Raw genomic sequence first — 26,789 nt, forward strand, 5'->3', positions numbered from 1 at the left:
TTTGAAATCAGGAAAAACCGTTTAATGTAGAAAAGTTAAGGAGCATCCACACATATAATACACATTCTTACATATTCCTAAGAGTAATTTAGTGTGATTTCTAATAAAACTAGAATTTGTATACAAGTTACATACAGCAGCAGTGACAAAGGTTAATTGGATTTGTTTGACATGGAGTTATTTAAATAAAAGATATGTAAAGAAATGAGGCACTTTGACTTTAACATTCATGCGGGAACCTTTCTTAGTAATCTTTTAAAAAGGCTGAATGTATTTATTGAATGAATATCCAGTAACTCAGCCAGGCCCTTAATGTGGGCTGACCAACATCTTCAGACACATCCAGCAGACAAATTGTTCAAAATGATCCAAGAAACAAAGAGCTTCTTGGAGGAGTGAAATGTCCTGGTGAGTACAGTAGACTCAACCTTTAATCCTCAGCGCAAACTCTAGAGTTCAGTTGCAGGACCCCATTCGATGTCTTCCGTCTCATCTTCGTCATCGTCAGAGCTGTCGCTGCCTCGGATCTGTGTGCGTCTGAACTGGACCGCTTGGTGATGATGCGCCAGGCTGTAAAATAGCAGGACAGATGGGTCAAGACTAGTAAACAAACTATAGTCTTTAATCTTTACTCTAAAACCCAAAGATAGCGAAAGAAGACTTACACAATGAACTGGGGGCCCTTCTTTACCTCAGGCTGAGCCTCAGGCTGTGTGTCAGCAGAGCGAGCCTACAAGAGAGGAAGAGATTGGCGTTAAACAACAACTTGTTCTTCACCATTTTTTCTCTTCTTGTGATTACTGACTATGAAATGTGGGTTTAACTACATAAATACACACAACAACAGACACATCTTCGTTACACAGATGATCTTTGGCGGTCTTTAGTTAGATTTTTGTTGTGTGGTAATAAGTCAGTCTTCCACTGCTGGTGCTTTCAATTACTGTTGAGAAAACCAGACTATACAGAAATCATAATGTAGCTTTTTGTATTAAAAAGTAACTTCAGTTAAGTTTGGGAGCCCATTCTTGGCTTTTGCAAGGTTTTACACCAGCATTTATATATCCACAGCAACATAAATAAACACTACGGCTCTAACTTTTATTTTCATGATTGATAAACCTGCATGTTTTTTTTCTTAAATAACTGATGTCTTGGTCTAAAAAATCCCCCAAATGTCTGTCGGAGTCTCTAAAAGTTCAAGGTGCCACATATAAATTGCTTTTTTTGTCCAACCAACAGTAAAAAAAAAAACCCTAAAGATATTCAGTCATGCATTAGCAAATATTTAAATCTGACAAGATAAAACCAGGAAATAATTGTCATGTTTGCTTAAAAATTAACTGACAGAATTATTGAAAAATGAAAATAGCTAATTTTGTCCATCTACTGACTACTTACTATGATGGTCTTAAATGCATAAAACATGGGTTTAATCCTTTAAAAATAAGAGGAATGTTTTCTTTACCTGTTCTAATTTCTCCTCAATAGCAGACAGGCTGGCCTGCTGTGGGCTCAGAGGCTCTGGCTCAGCATACGTGGGCTCGTTCACAGAGTATCTAGTGGAGGGGTCGGGGGCTATAAAGTCAGGGGGTCCGTCGGATGGAGTGGTTGGTGCAATTATATCAAGAGCACTGAAATCTGAGTCTGTGAAGCTGCGGTGAGTGGGGTCTTCCGCCTCAGCAGCGCTGTGAGGGGGGCTGTAGCTCTCCCGACGGGGAATCCTGGGCTCGGGTACGTGCATCAGCGGAGGGATTTCTCTGAGAGAGTAGTTGTCTGCGTAAGGCTCGGGGTCCTCGTCGGGGCTGCGGTGCCTGGGGGCAGGCTCAGATGATCTGGCTAAAGCAGCTCCAACTACCCTGGAGCCTCGGGGAGGATCGGCCCTGTTCTGACCGGGATAAGCCTCCTCTAGGTCTTCGTTGTCGGTGTACGCCTCTCCATCGGTGAAGGCCTCTCCGTCAGTGTCCTCCAGGTCGCTGGCAGCACTGAGGTAGTCCGACTGGGTTTGGTCCAGAGCATCCAAGTCATGCTCCTCGCCACTCTCCAACTGCACAGGGGAAAAATAATTCAATAAAACAGAGAAGAAGGAGACGTCTAAGAGAAAAGGGTTAATTATGACATTGTAATTCTGTGTGTAGGTCTGGAAGAGCTGTCTTTTGTACCGTGACTTCAGACACCCAGACTGGTTTGGACTGCTGGTGTCGGATCTTATCCTTTAGACTCTCATACCAAACATTGGAGCCGGGATGCAGGTCAATACGGGCTGGAAAAAAACATATTGCAAATTGGTACCAGCACATGAAGCTTTATGTCTACCATCTTATATTCTAATCAATTTCAATGTGTCGTTACCTGAGAAGAGGTGGCTGCAGTGTTTCCTCAGCTTGAGGGCCTGTGAGTAAAGGCGTCTGGAGCTCTTGTTGGAGTTGGGGCTGTACCTCTGCCTCATGGCCTTGACGTCTTTGCGGCTGTGGGGGTCCAAGAACAGGACCATCGGGTGGTACTGGATGTAGTTGAGCCTTTCCACTGCAGTAGGAGTGATGTCCAGAAGAGGGTGCCTGTCCTGGAAAAAGAAAAAAAACAGTGAGGTGTGAGGAGGTAAGCAAGAATCCAAACAAAACTAGAACATGTCGATTTCTTGCAAAAATACAGTGAATACAATGAAAGAGAGGGGAATAAGTTGAAAAGACTAAAACATGGTGGTATATTTTGTGAGAGACAGACAGAGAGAGAAAGAGTTTAAACCTGAAGCAGATCAACATTTGACTTTATCAACAGTTAAATTCAACAGAAAGAGCACAACATCAGTCCACCAATCAGAACAGAGTAACACTCTAACAGATCAATGTCATCATGATGTGGTCAATGATGACGTCATGATGACGTCATGATGACATCATCATTGACTTTTTAGAATGTTCGACATTCAGCAACATACTAATAGATCAAAGGCTTTTGAGGCTATGATCTTTGAGAATGTTGCTGGACATTCCGAAAGATCAAAGCCCCAAAAACATAAGGTGGGCTTCATTTCACTTACATTTCATTTATGTTAACTAACATGAACAGACGCACAGACATGAACGGAATAGAGAACAACCAAGCTAGCAGCAGCCAGGACCAAACCAGCCAGGAAGAGAACCTCTTCCAAGACAATAGCGACTTGCACCAAGGAGGTGACACACAGAGCACCGACTCTGACAAACCTGAAGACATGAACGGAGAGGAAAACAACCAGGAGCCCAGCCAAGCTAGCACCAGCCAGGACCCAACCAGTCAGGAAGAGAACCTCTTCCAAGAAAATAGTGACTTGCACCAAGGAGGTGACACACAGAGCACCGACTCTGACAAACCTGGAGACATGAACGGAGAGGAAAACAACGAGGAGCCCAGCCAAGCTAGCACCAGCCAGGACCCAACCAGTCAGGAAGAAAACCTCTTCCAAGAAAATAGTGACGACTTGTGCCAAGAGACTTGCACAGAGAGTGCAGGTTCAGAAATCAGCGAGTCACCTCACTTAACAAGAATGTCAACAGAGGAGGTAGAAGTGCTACCGGAATCCTTAGGCCTTTCAGAGGTGCAAAATGACAGAGTCAAAGAGCCCTGGGAGGAAGAGAGAGAGTTCTGTCTTCAAAGCATAGCGCTGTTGTCCCATGAAATACATGATCTTAAATTGGAGATTAAGAGGACGAGCAAAACCCCACGGTCAAATTTATCTCCTTTTGTTAGGATGAAAGGTAGGAAGGCCTTAAGGAAAAATCTGGAGGTAGAAGACAAATGCTATGAACTGAATACCCTCATGAAACTAAATATTGAGCTCAAGGTGGACTTCGAAAAACAGGTGCAGCACTTGGAGAAGTTACAGAGCAATCACCAGAGATTACAGGCCCAGGAGTCAGAGATGATCATGCTTGCACAAGCAGAAGAGCCAGCTAGGTCATCAAGATGGAGAAACTTCATTCTGTCTTTCGAAAGCGAATGAACAAATGATGCTTGTGCGAGTGAGGTTTGAGTGTCGATGTCCCAGTGGAGTAGTGTGTCTGGCTGCCTGATACATGTGGGTCTGACTGGGTCTCCTGAGTGGAGTGACTCTGTTCTCTGGGTTTTTGTACGGTTTTCTCCGGGTTGCTCCGGTTCACCCATTGGCATTCGCCTTTTAAAAAAAGTAATCTATTTTAATGATAATCTGGAGAACTAGCAGTAAGGCAAAAAGGGGGGAAAACAAATTGCATGGGTCTACCCTAACCCTCAAAAAAGTCAAAAAATATGGAATTACAATGATTTATAAAACTAGTTCCATTTGCCATCATGCAGAAATTCCAGCCCAAATTAACATCGGGATTTGTGTCATAGCCATAATGTCCTCAATGAAGGAGAGAGGGATAAGTTGAAAAAAGCCTGAAGGAAGACGGGGCTCTCTTTGCTCAAAGGCCAAAAACTCTCAAACTTTAGTATAGTAGAATAAGTAGTAGCAGTGGTAACAGCAGTAGTAGAAGGAATAATATTGTAGTTGTAGTTGTAGTAGTGTAAGTTAAAGGAGAACTTCGGCCGTTTTTAACTCATATCCCTGTTGATCGAGTGCTGTCAGTAGGAAAAATAACGTGAATTTTTTGCACAGTATTGACCAGATATCAGGACGGCAGCTAAAGCGAACCTATGGGGGCAGGCATCCTTAAGTTTCACTTTCGGTTATGTCTGCCCCCATAGGTTCGCTTTAGCTGCCGTTCTGATACTCGGTAAATGTTGTGCCAAATGTTCTCGTTATTTTTCCTAATGACAGCACTCGGTAACCTCGATCAACAGGGATATGGGTTAAAACGGCCAAAGTTCTCCTTTAAGCTGTAGCAGTAGAAGTAGTTTAAGTTGTAGTATCCTAGTAGTATTCGTAGTGTTGGTGGTGGTGGTAGCAGTAAAGTGAAATGGGGGAAAAAAACAAAAAACATAAACATCACGAGAAACTTAACCAAAAACCAAATTATACACAAAAATTGGGTATCCCTCAGCCTGGGATATCGTTTGAAAATGGGTGAACACTTTTTATTCATTTAAGTGTAGTTACGGTGAACTCAGCCTGCATCATGATTAGGACTCACAATGAGGATGTGGAGTGTAATGATTCTGTGAGAGCCGTCACTGACTTTATTGACAGGCTTTCAAAAATCATACAATCCACATTCCCAGGTGGTGAGGATGATCCTGATGAGCTGACCGGAGAAGGTGTGTGTGTGTGTGTGCGGAGACTGCGCTGTGTCCAGTAAATGTTTATGAATACATGCCGACAATCCTTCTGCAATTACTGCTACTGTTAGTCTTTTGTTTTCTTTTTTCTTCTTCTTTCTTTTTTTTCTTCCTCCGTATTATTGCTATAATTTGTTTTTGGTTTGTTTCTGTGTTTCTTTGTTATAAGTTCCTCCGTTTCATTTTGTACCATTTTATATATATACGTATGTTCACATCTGTCACTTGTACTGCACCTAAAAAATATATATAAAGAAAAAAAGAAAAAAAAATTTGAGACTTTTCTTGTGAGTGTTTTTATAAACCTTGTATTTATAATAGCCTCGTATTTGCACTGACAGTCATCCATCAGTTGAAAGATGAGAAGATTTCCTACATTTTTCTGTTATATTACCACATAATAAATATAATATATATATTTATACGTGTATGAGAGGTGAAAATTAGGGAATGTAGAGAGCAAAAAGCAAAAAAACAGACAAATAAAACTGTCATAATTAAAAATGTATAAAAGATTTTAAAAAGCAGAGTACAAGGAATATAGCTAAAGGTATTGAACTTTAAAGCTGCAATGGTGTCTGCAGCTAAATCTTTCAAGAAGCAGAAGAGTTCTAAAGGAGCTCGGGGTTTAAAGAGGATTTGAAGATTTCTCCATAGAGAGAAAGTTTGCAGAAAAAGCTTAATATTATCATGTACATTTATTCTCTGTTTATTCTCTGTTACGAGCTAAACATTTTGATAGTTGAACGGTTTCTCAAACCCAAAAGATGTGGAAGGAGTAGTGAACCCAAAAAAACATACGGAGGGAAAAATGACGATAACATATCTTCAATTCCAGGAGAACAAGAGAATGATGATTCAGCATTCACACTAAAAAAGGTTGCTGCTGTTGCTTTGCTTTGAAAGTGACTGAATAACAAACTGTTTCCAAGACGGGCTCACCTTCTCCGCTATTCTCCTCACAGTGTCCAGTTTAATAACGGTGGAGCCACTTTCTCCTGCTCCACTGCGCGGAACCATGTCTGCATTGAAGACGAAAACAGCGCTCATTTTAAAATCATTGGATCGGTGCACAATAGATCAGCAGAATAACTAAAACATCACGTAAGAAAGTGTCAAAAACAAGGCACTCACTCGCCACTTCATATTCATCAGGCAATTCTCTGGCCAGCTTCTCCATGGCGATATCATTCAGAGGGCCCATAATGACGATGGGTCGTTTGAAGTTAGCTGCAGACACAAATAATTCAAGATTATTCAGACTTTTTCAACTTGATGCTGTGTTAGGAAAATGAAAAACGCGACTTTCAAAACACACCTTCTCTGAGCAGGACTCTCTCGTAGGCCGGGAATTTGCCCTGAATGGTGAGCTGCAGCAGATCCTCACGAGACCGACGGGTGTACTTTTCGTTCTTCTTGTTCCCTCTGAGCCCCCGCAGTTTCCAGAACTCCGCTCTCGGTCCTGACACCTGCCTCTCCCCGGTTCCCCGCTGCGCCTGCTCTAAGCTGGCCAACGTCTCAGCGCTGTGGGAGGTAGCGACAGATGTAAAAACTAAATAACTTGGTTTAACAACAAATCTAAATCTCGTTTCCGTCTCTTCCTGACCTGGCCTGGTTGGGGATGGTGCCTTTATCCATCTCGTGCAGGTCGTTCCCCATGCGTACGGCCAGCCAGTGGCCCAGCTTCCCGCGGTGCATCGTGTCGACCACCCTGAACACCTCTCCTCTGGAGAAGCTCAGGCCGATGGGGCCCTCCGCCTCGTGGTCAAAGTGGGTGCGGATGTAGAAATTGTCGGCCAGGTTGGACTTGATGATCTTCTTATAAACTGCGGAAACGAAGAAAGTTAAGACCACTAATCGGCGGTATCTTCACCCATGATTATCATTTAAGCACTCGAGCGACAAACTTACTGTCCATCTTGTGCTGAGTGCAGATTTGAACTGGCTCTCCCTTCTTGATGTTCAGGAGGAAGTTGGCTGCCTCCTCTCGTGTGAACTGACCAAAATCAACCTTATTTACCTGAAAAAGAAAGAAGTCTGGATATTTTATATTGAAATAATTTTAATAAAATGATGCAAAAAGATATCTTACAACTGACTGTGGATTACACAACAGCCTGTAACCACATTTTAATTCACTTTGACTTCCTGAAGCTCAACTAGCAGGGAGATCTGATGTGAACATAACAGAAATTGTGCTGATTCATTGTGACCTGTAATATTTTTTGCCAGACTGATGCAATTTCTCCAAGATCTTGAGCTAACATGATGAAAAAGGACCTGTAGTGGAGATTCCCCTCCAATATATTGAAATAAACATTAAAGTGATGGCTCACCCCAAAAACAAAAATACGTGTTTATCCTCCTGTGTACCTGTAGAGCCATTTATCCATTTTGATTGTTTTATGGTGCGTTGCCTAGTTTTGGAGATATCGGCTGTAGAGATGTCTGCCCCCCCTCCAAAAGAAGCGCTAAATGGCCAGAAATCATGACCTGGTTACTCAAGATAATCCACAGATCTTGTTGTGAGCAGTTTCATGTAGGAACTATTTTCTTACTACGGAACTACACCCACCGGCCTAATCACAGCGCAGAAAGAAGCGTGCACTCATGTAAGAGACACTCGTAGTTGAGAGAAGACAGACATCTATGCCAAATTTACAAATTAGATGGATGAATAGCCCTATAGGTAAGAGGATGAACATGCATTTCTGATTTTGGGCTGAACTTTCCATGACCTATAAAATGACCTAATGGAAGGTGTAAAATCTCACCTGCATGATCTGGTCGCCCTCTTTCATTCCCTGTTCATAGGCGGGGCTGTTTGGCTGAACTCCACCTACGAATATGCCAACATCGTTTCCCCCCACCAGCCTCAGACCAACGCTGCCCTCCTTCACGAACGACACCGTCTGAAGGTCTGAGCTGTACCTGAGAATGAGGAGGAGAATTTATTATTACGTGTATTTCTGTTGAGATGAATTTCCTACATGTTGTTATCCATGTAAATGTAGATTACTCACCCTGGATTAGGTGATGGGTAAGAATCTGGAGGTAGGGAGTAGATGGGCTCTTCGACAGTCTTGGCTAGAAGAGATAAGGAAACAGAGAGTGAACAGTTAGACTTCTTTTTGATTAATCAATCACTAATTAAGGCAAACAATAAATCGATCATCAAACTCCTTACAGTAGAGTGGTGGGTTGCTCTTCACCGAAATCCCAGACTTGACGGTACCGGTTCCATTAGTGGGACGAGGAACACTGTGAGGTGGAGAAAACATCAGTCTGTCATATTTGTGTAATTACACTTCCACACCAAAAACAACACCAGAACCAAGAGAAAGTTCTGAGAGAGTTTAAAGCTTTGTAACCACAGAACAACAGTTTGAATGTGAGAATATCGCTACGATTTAGAAGAAGTGTGTGGTCAGTCGTACCGACGCTGGCTCTCCCCTCGCTCAGAGCTCCCAGACCTCCTGAGTTGAGACAGCTCATCTGAGTCAGACGAGTCTGAAGGAGATAAACACATAACAGATACTGTGGTCAAGACTGACATTTCCCTAGATGAAAACACAGAGGAGGAGAGGGTGGGGGTGTGTTTACTGACCATCTGGAGGTGGTCGGATGGGTGATGGGGCGCGACGAGAAGACTCCCGCCGCACAGCAACTGGAGTGGCTTTCACCTCAGGAAGGACTCTGAGAGAAGAAGACAAATACATGTAATGCACTACAAATTATGTCATTTAACCTTCTCTGTCATCTTGTAATAAAACAACGAATGCTTATTTTGTTTAACTGTCCAGTGTGAGATCACTGAATAAATAACCTACTCTAAAATGTTGTTGAAACACTATATGATGCAATCCTTGCAGGAAGTCATGTCATGTGTCATCAGTGTGTACAAAGTGTTTTACAAAGTGTAAAGCAGTTGAACCAGTCCGACATCCTGTCAGTGTCCTCACAGGTCCCCACAGAGAAGCGGTAATCTACATGGTGCACTGACACGTCTCATTTCAACTGTGCCAAGTGTCTTCTGCGCCAGAGACTAAAGTCTATTGTATTCTATGTTCATAACACACTTATTCATGTTACATTTGCCTGCGCAACAGTTTTCCCCATCTCAGACGGGCTTCATCGGACACGTTTATCTCACTGGCTCGTGCTTCAGGGCTTTCCAAGTTAGATCCTAACTGCTTTTTGATTTTAGTGCCCCCGACTCTTGGCACAAATTACAGCTACACATCAAAATCAATACTCTCAAACCCTTTATCCATTTCAGAAATGTGATCTCAAACCTCCCATCATCTGGTTGTAATCGGTCACATATCTGTATTTTTTATTTGACCATTCACACTATTTAAATCATAACCATTTCGCATGACTGGAACGTTTTTGGGCTTTTACGTAACTGAAGGTTATTTTACATTATTCAAATGTGAATGTTTCTTAATGGTTTTAGCTTTTATTACCAGCCTGCTTTTATTTTTTTACAGTATTTCTCCTTGTAATTGTTTTTTTCGAGGGTTATCCCTCCAGTATAAATAAAGGCCACAAGATTGACTTTAATGTCTTGACTTTGGTATTTTTGCCTTTAAATAATGACTTTTCAAATGTTTTCCAGGATGACCAGCGGTGTCAGTTTTACCCAAGAGAGCACTTCACTAACCTGAACTCACATTGTGATAAAGACTTCTTCAGTAACACTACTGCATGTGTATTGCTGTGTATGTATCTACTATTTACTCTGTATAAAGACAAGTGAAACTGAAGACAAATTATCTCAGAATTTTCCATTTACCATCAACAAATATTTGACTACAGGCATATTATATGACCTGCTCAAATTCTGATGCATGTGCTCAGGTTACAACCAATAGACTGCTGCTTTACTGTCAACAGTGTTGGATGATGTTACATTTAGGTACTCTGGATGAGTTCAGAGTTAGGTTTTTGAAGAGTCCTGCAGGTCATGTTTTCAGTATTAAGAGGTGTGTTTCTGAGCACTTGGGGCTCAGCTGTACACCCTTTTCACTGCAGACATTTTTAACCCAGCAAAGCAGGAAGAGCACAGGTGTTATTTGTAACATTAACGATGGCTTCATTACATTAAGGTGAGCTGGTTCTGGGGCTTTGGTATTGTGCATCCTCAGTCACTGTGATAACTTACTGAGACACGTAATAGGACCGAGCAAAGAATGACTTGCCAGCCAGACATGTCGGAGAGAGTCGACTTCTTATTAAAGCTCTCACGGCATCTCTCACCTGTATCTGTTTGGAGCCGTGTTGGAGTTTGTGCTGTCTGTAGATTCCCTGCGAGGGACGGATGCGTAGCTGGCCTCTGATTCAGACTCCGAAGGAGCTGTGAAGATCAATAAATTATGTAAACAACTTCACACGTCTGCACATCATTTTGGATGCATTTGTAATTCATCGGTCACAGGCTAAAAAAATTTAGATGAGTATGTCTGCAAAAAACAATCAGAAAGAAAATACTGAAGTTTTAATGCTTATGTCCAATGTGTCAGATATTTAAGCCACAAATAAAAACACAAAACACACACATACAAATGACACACACACACACACACACTCAGCTCCTTCTACAATAATGCCAATGACTCAATGACACAAACCTTTCTGTGGTGGATTGCTGGCAGTGGCACTGGCGACGCTCCATTTCGGCGGCTCCACAGCCACATCTGGTAGGACTCTGCAAGAAAACAGAGGGAGGCGGGAGTGAGGGAGGAGGAAGACAACAAATCTCAGTTACGTTTGGAGAGGGGGGGGACGCGTGGCTAATATGATGATTATTGATGAGAGGGTGACTGAAATGTTGAATATTCACCTTAGAGTCTCTGAGGGAAGCTCTCTCTTTGATGCTTTACTGCTTTGTAACTGATCAAAATTAATCACTCAGTCGTATCAGTTGTCTTGTTTGATCTCATACGCTATTGATTTTTAACATGCTGACTAAAACATGCAGATTTTATGGAATGGCAGAACTGTTCCTCAGATGATTGATTTGAATTACTGTTGCTTCAGTGATAAGTGTCCTCTGTTTAATCAACACTTGGCCACATACAGGAGAGGGACATGTTCAGTGGAAGTCACCTTTATTTCATTGGTTAACAAACACAAAACACAAGGTACACAGTCACAAACACAAACCAAGCAAAAAATAAAAGGCTACAAAATGAGACTTCAGCCACAAAATGAGCAAATCAATAAAAATCATGAGACATATTAGTAATTTAAGTTTATCAACCTAAGTAAAGACATGCAATTAGCTAATTTTAATGACGGGGAGGCGTGCACAGTCTGCTCAGTGTCCCAGTCCGTGACATCTTGTTGGGTTTCAGGGAGGGGGGTGGGGGTGGGGGGGTTGGAGGTTTGGGTCGGGCCTTCATCTGTACCTGTATCTGCTGAGGGAGTCCTGACTGTAGGTGGTGCTGTGCCTCTGAGGAGGCGCCGAGCTGCCGTCGTCTGACTCTGACTCAGAGTCTGAGAACAAGGAGGACAACAGTTATGGAACAAAACCGCAGCAAGCGTCGATTTCACCGAGCTGCAGCATAGATTAACAACTACTTTACTTTCAATATTATGAATCACATGGTTCTGTTTTTTTCCTCTTGCCACAGTGTTTCATACCATTTCAAAGTTAGTAAGTAGTGTTTTCGCTGCACAGAGCACCGTTCATGCTTTAGCTTTATTTGACTGTTAACAGATGTTCAGCAGCAAACATTCAAAGATTAAACAAATATTGTCAAAGTGTGTATTTCCACAAGGAAGTTTGATTATCTGTATGTGAAGTGTGTGTGTGTGCGTGTTCACTGACCTGGGGGTGGGACTCTGAAAGGAGAGCTGACCCTCCTCGGTGGCTCTGGGCGAACAGTGATGGGGGAGGCTCTCAGGCCAGCGTGGGGCAGATCAGGGAGAACTCTGAAGGGGAGAAGAAATGTGAGGAAAAGACAGTTGGGAAATGTGTGGTGGAAAAAGAGATTTAATTTCTCCTGCATCAAGCTTCATCCTTACTTGTATCTGGTGTCTGGGCGGGGACTCTCTCTGCGCGGTCGAGGGGACACGCTGCGGTCAGAGTCGGACTCCGAAACGGGCTTACGAGGCCGCGATGCGGAGGAGGTGGGGCGACTGGTGGGCCAGTTATGGGCGGCCGGAGCCGACCGGGGGTTGGGGAGGGTGGACATACCAGACAGACTTCTGGAGAAAGCGCAAATCAGGTATTATTTAAGGCATTTCCTTACACCGTATTTGATATTTGTTGCGTTTCTGTGTTCTGTACAAAGTTAATTTAAGCGAGATATGGCAATCATAGATAGATTACTAGATCACTGGTGGAAAAACTTGATTTGGTTTTACAAGAATGTATGTGTTTGACAAAGACTTCAGGCGTGGTGAGTATAAACCGCCAATGCAGAGGAATGAAAGGAACGATTATTACTCCAACTCCATTCTACTATCATCTAGTCTAAAAATAATTCAGTCAGACTAAAACTGAAACTGATATAAGTCTAAATGTTTCCACAGATAAACAGGTTGCTGTAAAAAGAGTTAAATGCAAGTTTGGTCAAAACAAAACAAAACAAAACAAAACAAAACAAAACATGCTGTCTTGCGACTGAAGCTTACTTATGTTTTACATGCATGGAAAATGATTTAGATTCATAAATCTTGGTCTGTTTTAGTGGTTTTAAAGGGTTTTGAGTTTCATGATCAGTCATTTAATCTACACATCAAAATCTGAATATATAGGAAATATACGCAGAGTGTGCTGAAAATGGATGTTTTGAGATGGAACTGACTTGTATTTGCTGGAGTGATCCTTCATGTCTAGACTGTTTCTCCTGACAGGAAGAGGAGGAGAGGCACTGTGGTCCGACTCTGACTCAGATGGAGCTGGAGGAGCAATAATCAACAGAAACCTCATTATGACCGGCGTCTTTTGGATTTCAATCTCAACGTGACTTCCAGCAGCTACAGATGCATTAACCCTTTGCCGACACACGATTAGAATCACAGCTCTACTTTATATCAAACAAAATAATAATGTAATGTCTTCTGAGGATGAACGTTCTCGGCAGGACTGACCTCTGCGAGAGGCGTGAGTTCTTGCTGGAGGCCGAGTCAAGGTGGAGCGCACCGGTGATGAATCGCGAGACTTGGCTGGAGGAAGTTCAGCTCTTGTTCTGGATAAAGAAAAAAAAAAGAAACGGGAATTCTTTAGTGCCTTTATTTTTGTGACATCCATCAACTTACGTCTATCAGTACTAGTGGCCTGGTGGTTGTGATGTGTACCTGCGTGTTCGTTTCTCTCGGGTGGGATGACGAGACGTTCTGTGAGTGGGGATATCCTCGTCAAGGTCTGAAATGTCTGATGGGAAACACAAAACACTAATACAGTTAACACCGATGATTTCTACATTTCTTTCTGCTTACACACCTCAAACCACCATGCTCACATTATATACCCCATCTTCCCTCCCCCTCCCTCTCCATCATCATCGCTCACCCTCCAGTTCGGAGCTGCTGTCCCGGCGGCGGTCGTCTCCGCTGTTGGGTGCGCTGTCCTCAACCTCTGGGATGCTGACCAGGAACTTGCGCTCGTCCCTGAGGACGGTCATGGTCAGTTTGCCCCTGCTCTTCTCCACCAGGTGTTTGGTCTCCAGCAGGGATAGATTCTCTGTCGTCATGCCATTGATCTGATTGAAGGAGTTGAATTGATTAATGTGAACAGACAAGGAAAGATGTTGTACGTGTATTGACACAGTCGTTTTAGATTAATCATCCAAGTCCTCATGTTCACCTTGAGAATGAGGTCTCCCTCCTGCAGAGTTCCCTCCTTTGCAGCCAGGCCTGTTTCCGTCATGTGCTTGATGAAGATCTGACTGCCCAGCTTCAATCCATACTCTGCAGGAGGAGGAAAAAAAAGAATCCCATTAGAAATCAGTAATTCATACCACATCTTTCCCGGCTCTGTGAAGTCTTACCATCTGTGATTTTCTTTTTAAGCAGCGTAGTTCTGATGGGTTTCTCTGGAACATCCTGATACGGCAGCCTCTTGTACCCCGACGACATCAGGGGTAGTGTGTTTCCGTGTCCATTGCGGTCTGGCGTGTTGCTTCGGGCGCGGGGACGGTAGCGGTCGTCGTCTCTGTTGTCGCTGCCGTCTGAGTAGCGCCGTGTTCGTCTGGGGGGGTCTGCATCCAGCAGGTTGGAATGGGAGGCAGCCCGAGTCGGCCTAGTGGTCGCTGGGATCTGGATCTTGCGAGGACGTTTCACTGTCTAAAGAGAAACATGGACAGATTTAGATACATGACCTAACAGTAAAACATGATAGATTAGAAGACATTTCCTCCATACTTACTATGTTTGCAGTCTTGCCACTGGACCTGAGGGTCTGAATGGTGTAGTTGGAGTGGACGTTCTCCATCGACACCCCATTGACCATGACGATTTGGTCTTTGGTGCTGCAGAGCACAAGCAAACACACACACACACGTGAGTCTGGTTCTGATGGTGGGCTCACAAACCATCAATTTAAAAGCCTTTAAACTAGAGCTGCAATGATTAATGGTCTAATGGATTAGTCATGCACCATTTTGATCATCTGTTAATCAGTTTGAGGAATTTCTTGAGGAAAAGAAAAGTCATAATTCTCTGGCTCAAGTTGCTTAAATCTGGTTTATTCCCTCCTCTTTGACAGTTAACTGAATATCTTTGGGTTGTGGACAAAAACAAGACATTCATAGACGTCATCTTGGGCTTTGGAGAACACAGAAACATAACCTTTTTTTTTTTTTTTACCATTTTCTGACATTTTATACACCAAGTACCTAATAACTAAATCAATTTATATAATAATCATTAGTTACAGTTGTCACTTATCATATTAAAGCAAATATTTTTGCGGCAAATAGTGACGCCATTTTGTTTCCCTTGTAGCAAGGTCACTTTTTCTGAGCTCCTGTGTCATATTTCAGGTATTACTGTTAGTTGATGCAAATTTGCATCGCTGCCAGTAAGAATACTTTTGATGCAAGATATTTGCATTTTTATGTTGTTTGTCCATCATGTCCCTGGTGTATGAAGGCCTTACATCTACATATGTATGACATAAGAGTGTGTGCTCTTTTGTGTTTACAGTCAAGTCCTAATTTTAAGGTTTCTAGAGTCCTGTCAGAGCGATGGTCAACTTACAAAAGTCGTCCCATGGCTGGTCCATTTGGCAGCACATCTGACACCACCACAGTGGTGTCCCCGGTATCTGGGTGTGGCTTGTCTTTGCCTCCTGATATGGCAAAGCCGAACCCCAGTTTGGAATCCTGTCATTGTGAGAGAAGAAATTACGGAAAACAAGCTTTCAGACAGATGGAAAATGACAGCAAGTGACATGAATGAAGAGAAAGAATGCAGGAGAGTAAGCGGGCAGAGTATGGGCATATGTTGCAGATGCAGAGTAGAGATAGAGGGAGACGGAGCACATTCCAGCAGCATTCACAGGCGGGACTGAAGAGCCGCTGGGTGTGTCGCTGTGAATTCCATCTGGAGTCTAGTGCTGTGAAACTGAGAGGTCTGAAGCTCGGCCTTGCTCAACCCCCGCAAGACCTTTGACAATAACCTTGGAAACAATACTGAAACTTCCTCTGTGCCGTACATCCAGGCTCCACTTTCACTTCTGTGTTTGTGCAGCCAGAGAGCACAGACCAAACTGCACTGAGGCACCAAAGATCAAGTGGTCTGCACTTCAGATTTACTTAATTTCTTGCAAATTTTGTGCGTTTATTTTTCCTTTTTTTTTTTTCTTTTTTTTTTTACAGAAAACACATCAATGTCTTCACCAAAATCCAACCACAACCCCGATCACACCATCATATGTTAATTGAACAACTACTTACTTTGTTTAGTGTTATTGTATGTTGCTCCCATATTGTTAGCTCCTCCATGCCTGGTTTCTGTAAAGAAAAAAAAACAAAAAAAACCAACACACACACAACAATGATGAGAACAGATTGAGCAAATAAGTATTAACTGAGAAAATATGAAATCATAAACTATGAATCCCAATAATCCAGGTTATTACAGGGAGGACAGTTGAGCCTGAAGAGTAGGAAGAGTGTGTGTACAACCTGATCTGAGCATGCTGTCACCTGCCTCAATCCTGCCTGACCGGTATGGAGGAGGGGCTACCTATACCTACCTACCTACCTATGTGTGTGTGTGTGTGTGTATGTATGCTATCCTTGTCCCTGTCCCTGTGGCGCTGACAATGTATAACACCTGAGGCTTGTTCAGTCAGCGTACACATTCAAAAACATTGCATAGAGAACAACAATGGCCGTAACTGAAAGTTATTTACAACATCGATAAACTGGACAATTATTTTCTTGATTGACTTCTTGTTTCGCCTAAAAAATTACGTGAAAAACGCTCATTGTAATTTAAAGAATACATAACTATCTATTTCAATAATCAATTAATTCTTTCAGTACTTTTTCAAGACAAAATGTTAAACATCTGCTGGTTGCAGCTTCTTAAATGCCAGAATTTACTGCTTTTCTTTATCGTAAATGAAGAGGCTTCAATCTAAAGACGTCACTTCGGCCTTTAAAAAAATGTTTGGACATTTAAGAGACTAATCCATAATTATGAAAATTGTGAAATTATGAAGAATGGTTAGTTGCACCCCTATTTTAGAGGATATTTCCTCCTGATGTGACGCAGCTACATTTCTATGTTTGACCCTGTCACAGTCAAAATCACTCAGACCTAGAGGCTGGTGACACAGCAGAGCATTCAAGTTATCTTCAGTCAATATCTTTAAAACCACCAGGTTATTTCTGTGAAGACTCTTCGGTCACGTTGGTTATTTGATGCTGGATCGTTGCGCAATAAGAAAACTGGAATTGGCGTTTGTTGTATCTGTATCGAGCAAATTTCTACATTTCTGTCCAAAAACATTTTGACTGAGTTCAATTTCTGTTTCTTGCCCCGCAACAAATCACAGGCGGTTATTCGCTGCACTAACATGAACAAATGCCTCTCGTGTTTATCACTTTCCACATACTAGCTATTTTCAAAAGCAGGCAAAGACAAAGCAGGGGCTGTCCTTGAACTATATTTCATCAACGAGGGAAGCTGAGTTACAGTAAGAACGGGTAAAGCCAGCTCCTCTAGTTAAAGACACACAGGAACTGTTGTAGTCAAGTGAGAAAAACACAACTTGTTCAAACACACATGCACGAGCACAAGACAGTGACATCTGTTGACACTCGCAGTGCTGCACAGATGACATTTACAACTTTAAGGAATTCACAGAGCTCAAACATCAGCCATGTACCTCATATCATGTCACACCCACACACATCATCTGAACATAAAACTTTAATTCACTGATCCTCCAACCTCTTTTTTTTTTACAGTCAGTCAATTAGAGCTGCAACAATTGAATGGTTAGTTGTCAACTATTAAGGTATTTGCCAACTATTTGAAATAACAGATGAATCAGTTTTAAGAAATAAAATAAAATAAATACCTGATTCCAGCTTCTTAAATGGGAAATTGTCTGGTTTCTTTGCTTTTCTATGTCACTAAACTATATATTTGGGTTGTGGGATAAAAAGGTGACATTTAAGGACATTATCTTGGTCTTTGGAAAACACTGATCAACAAGTTTTTTACTGATTTCTGACATTTAATGGACCAAATAACTAATCGATTGAAAAAGAAAACAATCAACGATTACTTGCAGCCCTTAAAGTCTGTCCTGGTTTCATTCTCTAATATTTAAGCGGTAGAAATCTCACATATGATCACCACAAAAATCTCAAACTCGCTGGAGGAGGTATCCACGAGCGCAGGTGTACAGTGTGACCTGTGAACAGTAGACCATTTGTTTGAACAAGTTAATCATTAACCTGACAGAGAGGAATAACCAGCAACTGAGCCGATCGCTCCAGTAGAAGTTGGCTGTGGAATTTCAAACTGCATGACGAGCTGCAGTCTAATTTTAATCTAAGATGAAGCTTGAAGATGTTTGTTTGTAGTTTTACTGCAGTTGCTTTGGTAAAAAAGTCAAACAAGGATGATAAACCAGAGAAAGCAGCGGTAACCACTGAATAAGATGATGAGTAAGGAGCAAACATGACTGTAAAACAACTTCACGAGAGGACAACTTCGTTAAAATACTGTCGCAACACAAAAGTACTGAGATGACCTATATTCAGATAGAGCCGGCAAACCTCGGCACACTGATGGTACAGTCCGTTAAACTTTAACTCTGTGGCGCTGTGAATGTTCAACAAGAGGAAATCACTGTTGACCTAAATTCTCATCTGCTACTGGAGTTAAAGAAAGAAAAATATTCAAATCGTCGCCATTGCCATCAGCCATCAGTCGAGGGAATTTCCTGAAAAACAGCTTGAGATTTCTAGAAACAAATACGGGTTTGGAGCAAAGCAGATCAACATGTGCCTGCACTGAAAATCTTTCAAATCAGTCACAAATGAGACGTTTCGATGAATCAGACTGTCATGAACTAAGTCCTCTAACTCTACAGTTGCCAACTAATGATTCTTCCTCAAATTGCTGTTTTTTTTCCCAACCAACAGTCCAAAACCCAAAGACTCTTCATTTACTCTCATGAATGACAAGAAAAGCAGCAAATTGTTTGCAAATGTTTGATGTTATTGCTTGAAAAATGACAGAAACGATGTATCGATTAACAAAACAGTCGCGATTAATTTTCCTCTAATCAGTGAATCTGCTAATTGTTGCAGCTCTAAATGTTTATCAGATCGAATAAAGCGATAGAATTAAGAAAGCTGACAGTGATTTCCAGTCTCGTGATCTGAGCCTGGTTTAAGGCCACAACCTTCCTGACACTCCTGCACCTTCAGGTTTAGCTGAGATTCTCATTCATATTGCTATCAATTCATGTCCTTTGTTCATATCTTAACAGCCATGTTTTAGCTACTTTCAGACAGCGGTATTCTGTAAGGCTATTAATGCTTTGTGTTGCTCCTTCTCCACTTACCACTTGGTCCTTGAACCTTACTTCCATGTCCCGCTGGGATCCCTAAGCTGAACAAAAACACCTGCAGCCTGTGGCGCTCAATGAACAGACAGCTCTTTATATTCCATATGGCAGCAACACCAAAAGCTAAACAATCACAGATCCCGCAGTCATCCAGCTTCAGTTCCTTCCTCCTCAGATCAGCTCTGTATGGATGATGGAAACCTGATACTCTCCTGCTCAAATTATTCCTAACGTGACAGGCTATCGAGTTTCTCTCTCGGCAGAGAGAAGAGAGAAAAAAAAACATCTAGGAGAAACCTCACCTGGAGCGCTCCTCCCCCACCTTTGCCCACTCTCACAGTCACTCTCTAGTGCCCTCCAATAAACCTGGATTTAAGGTGGAGCTGCAGGGCCTTACGCAAATCCCCATACACAGACATCAGCAGTGGGGAAGTATCTTAGATGTGACGGGGGCTGTGATCACAGAGAGGTGTGCAACGCTGCATCAGTGTAAAGTGGTGGAGTGACGTAAACTCCAGATATTAAAACACGACATGGACACTCAAGAGTATAAGCAAAGAAAATATGACCAAAGCAGTTTTCAAAGTCAGTAAAGGAAATATTCTTCACTGCTTATTAGAGTTAAACAGTCCCACACTCACTACTCTGCACCAGAAACACTAGCAAGTTAAACTTATAACTGGTATTTATCCAGCAGTTTCATTTATGCACACACTTAATCGCATATAAACACAAGTTGCGCTTAAATGTCATGTCTACAAGTAAAATGTTACTTTATAAAAACAAGCATCTGTTACCTACAGTATTAAGTGCTTTAAGTGCCATCTTACTTTGAAAAAAGTCCACTAGTCGACGCAAACTGGCCAGCTGACAGTTAAACTTTCATTTAAAGGGCCTCTTTGCAGAAATGTACATGTATTAATCCCTTTTTAATTGGCCATGTATGAGCGGATTATAACGTGACATGAAAAATGAGGCCTTCCCGTCCCTCTCGGTTGTCTACACAAGTCTGTGGATGATTTGTTGAAGTTGTTTAATGCTGCTGGACTGTGGATTTCTTTCTGAAGGACTCCGGTCTGATTTTCTGTGACAGTTTAAAAGGATGTGACTCTAAGCACGTTCTCTAGTGCCGCGTCTCAGTGCCTCGCTCTGCTCTGCTAACAGAGGGCAACAGTGGTTATTATAACTTTAGAAAAGGGGCCCGCTTCGATAAACAAACGATCAGCTTTCAGCACAACACAGAAGTTCCACAGAGCCCCTTTAAACAACAGAGGAACTGGTCATTAGGAACATCGTGACTTCCTTATTCCAACCTTCACCTGACATTATCTTCTTTTTTCAATGAATCTAGAAACCATTCAGTCAGCAAATTGTAAAGAAATTATGACAAAAGGTATTAACAGTCACACTGATGGATGAGAATTTTACTTTAGACAGTTTATCCTCATGTGATCGGTGTTTATGTTGTCAGATATGCAAAAATAAATTGAAGCACATCACATAACTTTTGGATCTTAATTAAAGTCAGCTCACGGTCTTTGCCTAAATCTTGACCAGAAAACATGCATTTGTAATGATGTCCCAGCCGAATGGTCCGTGGCGTTTAACAAAGTGTAAAATATGTTGATGAAATGAAAACAGTGCAACACTAAAGACAAATCATAACGACGCAGACAGCACTGGAGCATTAAGATGTTGAATACAGGCTGTTGCTACATCACTATCATCCACTTACAGGAACCACTAGCAGCGGTGGTTTAGGCTCAGGGGGCAAAGAGCCAAAGTGCTTCAGTAGTTTCATTCGCTGCGTCAGATTCATGATGATAAAAAAAAAACCTGTTGATTAACTCAGTCACTTCCGTCCGACTGTGACGGACGCACACAAAAATGTAGTCGGTGTCTCAGCCACACACGGTCACTGATGCAGCTCTCAGAGTAGAAGAAAGACAAACGATCCACAGAACAAGGCCGCAGGACGCTTCAAAGTATTCAGCTTAAAATCCTGAAAATGAAAACAACACATGGACTCTCCGCTGCTCCCCACAGATGTGTCCATCACTCCAGAGTAATGATCAGTATTATTCCCTGTGTGACCGGTTCATAAAGTCAAATAGGTCCAGTTGCTCCCACTGTCAGGGGTATGCGTGTGTGTGTGTGTTAGTTAACTTGTAGTCTTTCCCACAAGGCAGCAGCAGGTTCTAGTCTGCTGGCTGAGTTTCAGCCTGCTGGGTGCTATGGTTACCTCGGGGGAATGAGAGCACTGGGCCGTTAATAATTGACGGGGTGTTTGCTACACTATAGGTCTGCTTGTCCTGAGTAAAGTTTCCTGGGTTCCTGCATGGGCGCTGAGAGGTTTCAGGAGCAGGAAATGACACTGTGGCAACACAGAGCTCTCATGGTATTTGACCTTCATGGTCAGCATCGATGCACACCCAAAAGCGTGGGTGTGCTGCAGTGTTTTTCTGTCCGACTCTGTTTATCAGTGTCCCGCCTGCTCAAGACTACAGTCACATAATCACTTGTACCAGGGGAAGTCAAAGTGGAGGAACTGTCTGTACATGAAGGGTGAACAGAGAGTGATAACTACATCAAACAGTTTATCAGATCCTGAAGAACAGAACGTCCTTCGCAGAACTGAGTCTGGATTGTAAAAATGTGGCTAGAGCTGCAACCAAAAACAATCAGCAACTATTTTGACAAAATGTTGATTTTAACCCCTCAAATATGGAGATTTCCTGCTTTGTCTGACATAGAAAAAGACATGCAAAGACACCAGCTTGATTTATGTAAAGGCTGGAAGGCAGATTTATCGATAATGACAATAATCATTGGATGCAGCACCAACTTTGTCAGTTTGACAACAGTTTGCTGTTGCTACGTAACAGCTGCTCTGGTTCAGCCGGGTGGAGCAGCTGTCCTCTGGTCAGCCAGGACACCCCTGCTGAATTATTCACAAGTCTGATGAAAACAGAGAACGGAAGACAACCACTACTGTTACTAAAGCAAACGCTTAGCAAAGGTGTGCCCCCTCCAGTAGGTAAATAATCACTCAGTCATGTGTCAGGACAAAAGTCTGTTCAGCAGTAGAGTAGGTTGGGTTTCTTTCTTTTTAAACTGAAGCCACTCCTGTTGGCCATCCGACATGCAAACTACCACCTCCAGAGCACCTGCCCAGGTTAGCCCAGAGCTTAACTCAGGGCATCACTGTGAAGACAGAGGCCTACTTTCAGTGGGACACATAACTGGAATTCTTCAACGGTGCATCAAGCAAACAACCTGCTCCAATAAAAATTAATGACCGAGAGAGTATTAAAGCCTGGAGTGGACTCAAACACAGTGGGTCTGTGGTTAATGAGGAACAGCAAAGCTTTTTGTCTGAGTCTTGAGATCTAAAAGACAAATACTCCAGAGGTTTACAGAGCAGCTGTAATTACACAGGACGGAGCTTTGTACTGTAGCTCCCGCTCACACTGGAGTTACTCAATCATGGCATGTACTGTCAACAGTGTTTAAGTACAGTAAACGAACACTTAATAGCTGCCTGGACTACACACACACACACACACACACACACACACACACACACACACACACGTATGTTATGAAGAAATACGAAATACACACCAACACTGATGGAATGTAACTAAGTACATACAATTAAGTACAGTTTTGAGGTTTTGTACTTCACACAAGTATTTTCTGATTCTTTTTACTTCCACTCCACTACATTTTGAAGGTTAATATTGTACTTTTACTCCACTACATTTATTTAATAACTTTAGTTACAAGGTTCTTTGTAGATTGCATACTGCATCTGAACATATTAGCGCATTTTAAAGTTATATTTCATCGGAAATTGTATATATTTTTTAAAAGATTACACTCTGATCATCAGAAAAACGATGAATACTGGACCCAGTAACAGGCCGGGGTGATAACCAGTCGACCCAGAGTAAACAATACATACATTTAAATATATGTATGATTTAAGCATATGTATCACATTACCTTTAAAAACTTAAACAGGTAACAGACACGTTTTTTGCTGTAACATATTGTTAAGTAAATGTTGAAGGCACGATTTAATGGACTTAATAATGAAACCATCTTCGTTCAGACTAGTTCCTTATAAAACTTGCTATCACGATACAAATTTGTCTGCCGCCGGTCACAAACTCTCACAGGAAAAAGGAAGAGTCACTGTAAGTTCAGTCAGGTTGGCAGCCTGGCACAGTTTCTGTCTGCTTTCACATCTCCATTATCGACTAAATTATTGAATAATCTCAAGTTTTGCCCTTTTTTGTTGTTATTTGTGACTCGGATAAGGAAAACGATCTGTTTGTTTTTGCTACAGCGGCGCCCACAATCATATGACCTGGAAACACTATGTGGGGAAAAGTTGTCTTTTGCCACTTTAAGTACATATAACATCAGATGCTTTAAGTGCTTTTACTTAAATGCTATTTGGATGAGTGACTTTCACTTTTCCAACACGCCATCTTAAAATTTAATTAAGTATGGCTTCTAGGTACTTTTTACAAGACTGCACACTGAGGAAAACAGATTCATAGATGATCGGTCTTTAGTGCACCGTGTTGTTTAAGAAAGAAAATAATTGGACAGTGAATGCAACACAATAACAAGTGCACCACGTGTCACCTAATGGAACATCACAGATCACCTCAATCTGACTTTATATAGTGCATTTAAGTTAGCGCTGGGTGTTATTATTGTATGTACTTTAAGATGATTTAACTAAGTGAAACGTCACATGATTAACCACAGTGTTGACACCAAGGTAATCCTTTACTTCATCTCTGGGTGTATTAAGCCATTTCTGTAAGTCTATGAGGACTGTTTCAGAGCAATATTAGAGCTTATATGCATCTGATGACTCTTATTTTCATTTATGAGCTTTTATCTCATTGTCTTTGTTCTATATTCTGCTTCTGGTTTACATGTCATTTATTTAATAGATGCCAAACACGGTTTTGTTGGACCTTGGTATGAGAAGAATAAAGACAACAATAATCTGACTCAATGTGATGCTGTACAACAGAGACATATATCCACACACAGCTCTCTTCAAGCAGGTTTCTGTAATGGCGGTTCTTTGGTTCTTGATGTAGCTAGAAAATCTGGGACTCGATCTCAAATCACAGGAAGCTTCCAGAACAGCAGCCCCCACTTTTTAGTCTGATTACATGGTCCCATCCCTTAATCACAACAGTGTATCAGTAAACACTCTGATTGGAGTCAAGGGGAAAAGAAGACGCAGCTGTTTGGGAATGCAGAGTCGAAACTATTGTGAAACTCTCTGACAGGCAGGTAGAAACTTGCAAGTGTGGCAGAACAGGTAAGGTGAGGAAAGTGGGGCTGCTGCAGCTGAAAGTCACCAACCCCAACACACACACACTGACACACACACCTATCTATTCTGTCAACCACACACCACAGTATAATTTGACAAACCTCACAACATGACAATAACCACAGCTGACATTTAGGCCTATAAGTGTCCACAGCTGATGAAGCTAGCAGGCTGTTTCTTGTAAATATCCGGTTATAAGCTAAACCACTCAAATGCTCAAAGCTAGCTCCTTTGCTAGCAGCTAAACCCTTTATCTTGAGGTTTAAGGTCTTTATAGCTGCTTAATTCACATAATTTATAACGTTTTTCTTTTAAATAACTCCAGTAAAAGCATTTTGTTGTTCCTAAACCTCTCTTGACAGCCATGCTTTGATTATTACCTGAGCACCAGGAAACATTTGACAGCAGTGAAGCTAACGTACCTGTAAAGGTCCTCCTCGCGGGGCTTAACGTGACTCTCGGTCGATTCGTCAAACTTTTTTGTTTTTATAAATCCGCCCTGGAAATCTTTCTTCACGGTCTCACCCACTCGAGCAGACTGTCCCAGCAGTTTTGAAAAGTTTCTCCTAAATCTCCCTGAGGACAGGTGCGGGAGGTGTGGCGTCGACGGCCGGACGTACAGGTGAGTTTCACAACGTCATCACGCGAGGAGAGCGTAACCAACCGGAAGTTGGTACTCCACATAGGTCCTCCTCCCAGTTTTGGTTGAGATAAAGAGACTTGTTTCACTTCAGTAAAGTAGTTAATGATTAAGGGATGTAATGTTTCTAAGTAGATTTAGTCAAATACAATTCTGAGGTATTTATACTTCTACCACAGTTTGGAGGCTGTGGTAGAAGTTTTTTGTGCTCAATTACATTTATTAAGTTTAGTGACTAGTTACTTTGGAGATTACATGTAGCATCAGAACCAGAGCAACACATTTTATTTAATGTTTTATTAACAATCAGATAAAAAAAACAATTCTTATCAGAATATGTTGAATATTGGATCTAATTTTAATCATTCGACACATTACTGATAATAGATACTTTATGACTTTTACTCAAGTACTATTTGTATGGGTGACTTTCACTTCATCCAAAGTCATATTCTAGCAAGATATCTTTACTTTTACTCAAGTATGAGTGGTTGGTATAAATGGTTCTGTAAATGTGACATAGGGTGTTTTGTGCTGTCAGTAACAATATATGCCTTAATATTGTCCCGTTCTGCTCTAAAAACAATGATGATATGAACTGATAGGTTTCCAGGAAACACTAAAACAATTTATTTACGTAAAATGTGTCACTTACTGCTCCTGTGCTTTATTGTTTTATGAGGGGAACTTCAGATGTGAATACTGTTTCACAAAGTGACGGCCATAGATACTAAATTAGAAAGGTTCTCATCCTACCTGGGCCTCCTCCCAGTCCTCTTGTATTATTCAGATGTTCTTCTATAGAGTAAAAGATGCAATACCACAGATTGGAAATACTGTTACAACTAAAAAAAATGCACATTTATATTATTACTTGTATGGAAAGGTAGGTTTTATCATCAAATTATACAGTAAAATAATGGGTAGATTTATTTTGTCCACAGATGTGTACACTACATGTCTCATTTTTGTATATACATAAATATTTTATTCTCTTTTATGACATACACCTTTGAGTTTTCACATGTCTGTGGACTAGTCTCTGTTAATTTAGTTTCATGTTTTTTTCACTTGATAATGGTGAGAACATGGACAATGACAAGCTGAAATCCATCAACTGTCTTAAGACAATTAAGCCTGAGTGATTAAACTTGATAAAAGGACATCAGAAGTAAAAAGAAATATTTAAAAAATAAGAATAATAGGCTATTTATCAGTAGTTACAATTATTGATACACCAATATGTTCATCACTTTAATGTTGCAGCTGGTAGGGCTGATTTTATCTACTTAACTGCCGAGTAACTCAATCTATATTAATAGCCTACATCAGAATGTATCATTTATTTAATGTATTTATTGTTGTTGAATCTCTAGAAAAGTAAGCAGTAACTGTAACTGTCAGATAAAAACAGTGGAATTAAAAGTGGAAGTAGATCTATAAAGTAACACAAAATGTAAATACTCAAATACCTTAAAATTGAAAAAAAA

The 26,789-nt window shown here is 41.4% G+C and overlaps 1 protein-coding gene across 3 annotated transcripts; it reads right to left on the reverse strand.

The window, feature by feature from the left end:
• On the reverse strand, positions 1-25,254 carry tjp3 (tight junction protein 3). 3 transcript variants are annotated; one of them, XM_030433909.1, is made up of 30 exons: positions 25,082-25,254; positions 16,149-16,205; positions 15,451-15,575; positions 14,618-14,720; positions 14,241-14,535; positions 14,057-14,160; positions 13,763-13,952; positions 13,549-13,624; positions 13,342-13,439; positions 13,056-13,149; positions 12,271-12,453; positions 12,074-12,177; positions 11,652-11,739; positions 10,872-10,948; positions 10,501-10,597; positions 8,846-8,934; positions 8,676-8,748; positions 8,426-8,499; positions 8,262-8,325; positions 8,013-8,169; positions 7,150-7,258; positions 6,845-7,064; positions 6,557-6,762; positions 6,373-6,468; positions 6,181-6,260; positions 2,353-2,563; positions 2,163-2,263; positions 1,469-2,047; positions 666-730; positions 1-570 (listed from the first exon to the last, which is right to left on the reverse strand). In XM_030433909.1, the coding sequence occupies exons 2-30, from the start codon at positions 16,194-16,196 to the stop codon at positions 450-452; spliced, it is 3,927 nt and encodes a 1,308-aa protein (XP_030289769.1). In that variant the 5' UTR covers positions 16,197-16,205; positions 25,082-25,254; the 3' UTR covers positions 1-449. The 3 variants fall into 3 exon arrangements, with proteins under 3 accessions (XP_030289769.1, XP_030289767.1, XP_030289768.1); XM_030433907.1 differs by lacking the exon at positions 25,082-25,254 and adding an exon at positions 21,024-21,461; XM_030433908.1 differs by lacking the exon at positions 25,082-25,254 and adding an exon at positions 19,286-19,530.
• Between the last annotated feature and the right edge of the window lie 1,535 nt (positions 25,255-26,789).

Source organism: Sparus aurata, chromosome 11 (assembly GCF_900880675.1).
Source record: "Sparus aurata chromosome 11, fSpaAur1.1, whole genome shotgun sequence".
In the NCBI taxonomy this organism is placed as follows: Eukaryota; Metazoa; Chordata; class Actinopteri; order Spariformes; family Sparidae; genus Sparus; species Sparus aurata.

Bases quoted from the DNA above. Each gene is read 5' to 3' on its own strand.
- tjp3 (XM_030433907.1), bottom strand. From the start codon at position 21,107: ATGAATCTGACGCAGCGAATGAAACTACTGAAGCACTTTGGCTCTTTG. The intron at 14,536-14,617 runs GTAAGTATGGAG...GTTTCTCTTTAG, and splicing joins GTGGCAAGACTGCAAACATA to ACAGTGAAACGTCCTCGCAA. The intron at 6,469-6,556 runs GTGTGTTTTGAA...TTGTGTCTGCAG, and splicing joins GAGAGTCCTGCTCAGAGAAG to CTAACTTCAAACGACCCATC.